The sequence below is a fragment of the Nematolebias whitei genome, chromosome 15, assembly GCF_014905685.2.
Source record: "Nematolebias whitei isolate Nwh7 chromosome 15, NemWhi1, whole genome shotgun sequence".
Classification (NCBI taxonomy): domain Eukaryota; kingdom Metazoa; phylum Chordata; class Actinopteri; order Cyprinodontiformes; family Rivulidae; genus Nematolebias; species Nematolebias whitei.
The window spans coordinates 18611420-18617106 of NC_056512.1; the positions used below are offsets into that span (position 1 = coordinate 18611420).

The window sequence follows — 5687 nt, forward strand, 5'->3', positions numbered from 1 at the left end:
CATTGCATTCAGTTTTTATTCACCATTTGTTTAGTGTCCCAACTTTTTTTGGAATCCGGTTTGTAGCTGTTTTTGTTACTTTTTTTGCCATCTTATTTGTATTATAAAAAAAAAACCCAAAAAACTGTATGCCTTTTTATATTTGTCTATTGTTGTCGCTGTTGTCCGTTGTTGTCATCGTTCTTTGTTGAAATCAGGTCTCTTTTGTAAATGAGTCCTCGAGGCTCAATGGGATTTACCTGTCTAAATAAAGGTTGAATTAATGAAATTCACACAAGGGGAGCTGTTGGTCAGGCTACTTATTGTTGCGCTCTAAAATAGTTATTGAATCAAGTGTTTACTTATGCAGGTAAACGTAGATGTTTAACAACACGTTAAAATACACCAGAATGCAGGAAATTGCGTCTACTTTAGTCAAAATTTTTAGTGGGGAGGACCCCAGACCCCCCCACCACCAGTGTGTCCCCCACCACAATATAATTGCTTCTAATGCAAATGGGCAAATCTAAGAAATAAGACAAAGCAACTGGACTTCTGTTCTGTAGCTGAAGATTTGTTGAGTTCCAAGAAAATACACAAGCTTGGTATAAATATTAATAATATTTGGAAGGATCCGCTTACCCCCACGTCACTGAGGTAAAAGTCGGACATAAGTTCAGACAGAGGCTTTGAAAAACATCGGATATGTATCTGATTTTGTACCACATGAAAAAGACCAGGGTCAGATTTGTCATGTTCAGACTGACGTGACAAATCCAACATGCATATGATTGTAGCCTTAGAATCCCCATCAGTTCCTCACCCTTGCTGTCTGCATCCTTTTGGGGGGAGAGGCTGCTATTCTTCTTGGGACTGGAGCTCCGAGCATCTAGAGGGGCAAACCGCAGGCCCTCCTCCTCCTCCTCCTCCTCATCATCATCATCACCTGAACGCAACAGAAATAAGTGCTGAAACTCCATAAAACGGTTAAACGGATGACTCTTAAAAATAAAGCACCCTATAAATGGCTCCAAACTAAGATGAAGGTTGCACATTTATAACCTCTTTAAATAAGAAATGTGCGATAAAAACAATTACAGATCACGACCCTGCCAGATGTCACGCACAGCTGTAATGAAACAAACATGGCAGGCTCCGCAGGCAGACATTTCCTGGGACAAAAGTGCCATTTTCTGCGACAAACCGGTAAATCAAAGGAGACAATGCTTTCTGTGCGGTGGGCGGCTCAGCCCCCCTCCTCACCTCCTCCTGAGGAGCTGTGACACCTCCACAGCAGCCTCATCACACCCACACCAACAAGGAGCATCTCGTCTCTAATGACCACCGCCGACAACTTGGACTTTCTATCTGCGGGCGACACGCATGTCGGGACGAGCTGACATCAGACGAACGCGGTTACCCGTCACGTTCATCCCGCAAGTTACCGCGTGCTTTAAACACGTTTCTGGGTTTGTTTTAAAAAATAAATAAAGTAAAACATGCTAGCGCATGAAAGCACAGCGTGTCCTCCATCAAAAATCAAAGTAAAATGGCGAAGATTGAGTAAGAGCGATTTGAACACGTCCCGCGGCGCTAAACACGCACGAGACGACAGAATGAACGGCTCGCCGGCATCCAGGACACAAACGAACACAACTGCACAAGTGAGACACTTATCCCGATTTACCTCCTAAACCGGGCCAACTGCCCCCCTCTGAGACAACAATGAGAGCTGGTGACGTGCGTGACATGAGCTACCTGCGTGGCCCGGCGCGCCGCGGGCTCTCTTTTTCATGGTCTCCCGCGATAAAGACTTGTTTTAACCGCTGTTGTCTGGCTGCACACTGACAGGCGGTGCGCGCGCGGCAGAGAAGATGCGGCGCGAGACGTGCCGCCGCCGTCGACTGATCCGAGGGCACGCGGCGAGTGCGCGCGCGGCGGTACTCACCGGTCCGCAGTGACTCCCGGCGGCCGGAGCCAGACAGCCGCTTCGCTATTGTTTGGGTCTGCGGGGAGGTGGAAGCAGCCATTTTGGCCCCGAACGCAACCGCGGCGCTAAGGCGTGACCAATCGAGCGAGAGGCGGTGGGGATGAGTGCAGGCGGTGCCACATCAAGCGCCAGCCGAGGGGCGCGTGCACGCGCACACACACCTTCCTTCTTGGGATAACTTTTGTCCCCGATTCACACTCGGTGGTTTGCTAAAGTATTCTTTGGCACTTTTTTTTTTTTTTTTTTTTTACATTAATGGTTTTTATTTTTTTACACATCTTTAAAGATGCACACACACGGAACAAGACAAAATAAATAAACTTTAATTAATTGCCACGGCTCTTTCTGGTTGCATGTGCTGCTTGTGTCCTATAATCTATAAATCCTACCAGAGAGTTCCTGATTCATGCCCATTAATCCAGGTAGAACAATCCAACAAAGTTAAGTCAGGTCCTCTGGATGGTTTCGTCTTGTTGAAACGTTTCATCTTTCATCCAAAAGACTTCATCAGTCTGAGGATCTGCAACAAACTCACCTTCACATATGGGTCAACCAGTTTTTTATTTTTCATTCAGCCTTTATTTATACAGGTTAGTCTCAATGAGTCATGAGGACTCAATTATAACTGTGATGGTTTGATGGTGCTCAGATGGTTTCTGGAGTCCGCCCTCTCCCCATCATGGCCAGTCAGTCCCTTGGATGGATGAAGTCTTTTGGATGAAGGACGAAACGTTTCAACAAAAAGAAACCGCCCAGACGACCTGACTTAACTTTGTTGGACCTACCAGATTCTTAATTTGCTTGCCAAGGTCCGGGCTCTTGAGATTTTTCAAGATAATTAATTAATGTTTAATTAAACCACCTGAGTGCTGCAGCAGTTTAAAGTTGCACTCCTGCTGAAAGGAGAACCTCCATCCCTATCGTAAATATCTAGAGTCTTTATATTCTGCTCAAGCCATTTCCTTTATTTCCCAGTCGCAGCTGATGAAGAACATCCCCACGGCATGATGCTGCCACCACCGTGCTTCACTGCGGGGTGGCGTTCTCAGCATGACGACAGGTTAGGTTTGTTCCAGGTGTGGTTTATTTTATGTTCAACTGACAACAACGTTTTGAGGAGTCTCTAGGAGTTTTGTCTAAATTCATAATTCTTCCAAGAAGCCTCGCTCTGTTCATCGTTAGATCCTCCCATCTGAAGAGCTGCCCGGCTCCATCAGGGTTGGGTTTTTTTAGCTTGCACACCTGTCTCTTAGGTCAGGCTTCCGTTTCTTTATTAAGAACAAACCCAAACACACAATGTATGCCACAAGTCTGAGCACGCTCTGCTCTGCTGGTATTACAGTCGCAGGCTCAAAGTCCAAACACTTTCACACACCAAAACAAGCATGGCTAAAATAACCACACTGTGCTGACGGTTTTACTGGAGGGAAAAGACTATTTTGTGCAAACGTCTACTTCTGCTCAGAGTCATGGTGGGAGAGCAGGAGTCTGTACCAGCAATCAGTGAGTGGGAGACCAATCCACAGCAGAGACAACACACACACACACACACACACAGAGCCAGGGTCAATTCAGAATCACCACTTAACCAGACAGGCAGCCACAAAAACTCAAACCTGTCACTTCCTTCCGTTCTTCTTTAGAAACAAATCATGTTTCTCCCTTAGAGCAAGGAAGCTTTTGATCACGGCTACTTTTTTGCCAGTATACTTGACTATGGCGATGTTGTTTATATGTGTGCTTCAAAAAGTTGTATACAGTCAGTGAATCCAGTGTACCACTGTGCATTAACATTCATTACTGGTTGTAGCTACCTCACTCATCACTGTGATCTCTATCTTAAAACCAGTATGTCCTCCCTGTTTAACAGGCGACGTGTGCATTGGATGACTGGTTTATAAGTCTCTTACTGGCCTGCTTCCACATTATTTATGTACTTTTATACGAAGAATGGACAGTAGTTCTGCCTTACGCTCTAAGGACTGTTTGCATCTTCGTGTTCCTCGTGTGCGAACAGAAAGCTTTGAGCTTGTCTGCCCCCTCAGCTTGGAACGCCTTGCAACATGAATTAAAACTGACAGAACTTCCTACTTTGAGTGCTTTTTGCAAACTTTTAAAAAACCGACAAAAGGATATCTTGTCAACAGTGCCTGTGTTTTAGATCTTAAATTGTTATTGTTTTAAATAATTATTAACATTTACTGTTATACTGTATGTTTTATATTTTTATATATTTCTGAAGTCTTCATAATCTTGCTCCTTGTTTTGTTTTTTATGGCGTGTGCTGCTGCCGCCTGTTCTTGGCCAGGTCATCCTTGTGAAAGAGGTCTTGATCTCAATGGGTTTTTATCTGGTTAAATAAAGGTGTAATTAAAAAAATAAATCCTCAGTGTTAATGCTTTCAGGAACGTATCCGTGATTAAACTCACCCTCTCCGTCCTTCCTCTGAGAGCGCCGACGACGTGCTGCAGGCAGGACACCAGAACCTGAAGGGCTGAGGCTCCTGTCGCTCGCCTCCCCTTCAAGCTTCACCTGGATTATCCCTCCCTCTTCAGAGTCATTCTCATCCTCGTCCAGAACTCCCTCCTCCTCCTCCTCTTCCGAGGAGCTTTCATAGCTGCGCGGGGGTGCCGTGGGGATCGCCAGGTCTGGCCTGCTGGAGAACAGCTCCCTCAGAATGTGGATCGGCGAGATGGTCACGTCCCAGTTGGTGATGCCGAAGTCTCGGAGGTGGGCGCGGGCGTGGCTGGACAGGCCGGCCCGGGTATCGAAGCCAGCGCTGCAGAACTCACAGTGCATCACACTGAAGGTGTCCGGGTCGAAGTTGGCAACTAGAGACAGAAGAAGCAATGGAAGTGGACTTTTCAGACCCCCCCTAAACTGTGACCCCTTAATGTTAGTCGCTCTGAAGTCCCGTCAACGCTGGACTGTTTATGTAGCTGCCACTGCTAACAGAGACCCTTTTATCTGAAGAGTGATTATGCATCAATAATCAATGTATACAGGAGCGGGTCATAAAATTAGATCGTCAGGAAAAAGTAGATTTATTTAAGTAATTCCATTAAAAAAATTAAACTTGTATATTGTATTCATTCATTACACACAGACTGAGACATTTCAAATGTTTATTTATTTTAATGTTGATGATTATAACTGATAACTAATGAAAACTCAAAATATCTCAGAAAATTAGAATAATACTTAAGACCAATAATAAAAAAAAGGATTTTTAGAAATGTTGGCCAACTGAAAAGTATGAACATGTACAGCACTCAGTACTTAGTTGTTGCTCCTTTTGTCTGGATTACTGCAGCAATGTGGCGTGGCATGGAGTGGATCAGTCTGTGTCACTGCTCAGGTGTTATGAGCCCAGGTTCCTCTGATAGTGACCTTCAGCTCTTCTGAATTGTTGGGTCTGGTGTATCACATCTTCCTCTTCACAATACCTCATAGATTTTCTATGGGGTTAAGGTCAGGTGAGTTTGCTGGCCAATTAAGAACAGGTATACCATGGTCCTTAAACCAGGTACTGGTAGCTTTGGCACTGTGTGCAGGTGCCAAGTCCTGTTGGAAAATGAAATCTGCATCTCCATAAAGTTGGTCAGCAGCAGAAAGCAGGAAATGCTCTAAAACTTCCTGGTAGATGGCTGCGTTGACCTTGGACCTCAGAAAACACAGTGGACCAACACCAGCAGATGACATGGCCCCCAAACCATCA

At 45.2% G+C, this 5687-nt stretch overlaps 2 protein-coding genes across 2 annotated transcripts in view; both read right to left on the reverse strand.

Annotated features, from left to right (window-relative positions):
* The window catches only part of LOC119421991 (protein Wiz), a 31629-nt gene extending 29728 nt beyond the window's left edge, over positions 1 to 1901 (reverse strand). Inside the window, exons 1-2 of the mRNA XM_037689343.1 lie at positions 1738 to 1901; positions 803 to 925 (exon numbers count right to left, since the gene is read on the reverse strand). Coding sequence (XP_037545271.1) covers positions 803 to 925; positions 1738 to 1774 — 160 coding nt within the window. The 5' untranslated portion in view covers positions 1775 to 1901. The remainder of the gene's footprint in view (positions 1 to 802; positions 926 to 1737) is intronic.
* A 2219-nt stretch (positions 1902 to 4120) lies between these two features.
* Positions 4121 to 5687, reverse strand: part of LOC119421992 (protein Wiz) — a 23535-nt gene continuing 21968 nt past the window's right edge. Inside the window, exon 7 of the mRNA XM_037689344.1 lies at positions 4121 to 4800. Coding sequence (XP_037545272.1) covers positions 4340 to 4800 — 461 coding nt within the window. The 3' untranslated portion in view covers positions 4121 to 4339. The remainder of the gene's footprint in view (positions 4801 to 5687) is intronic.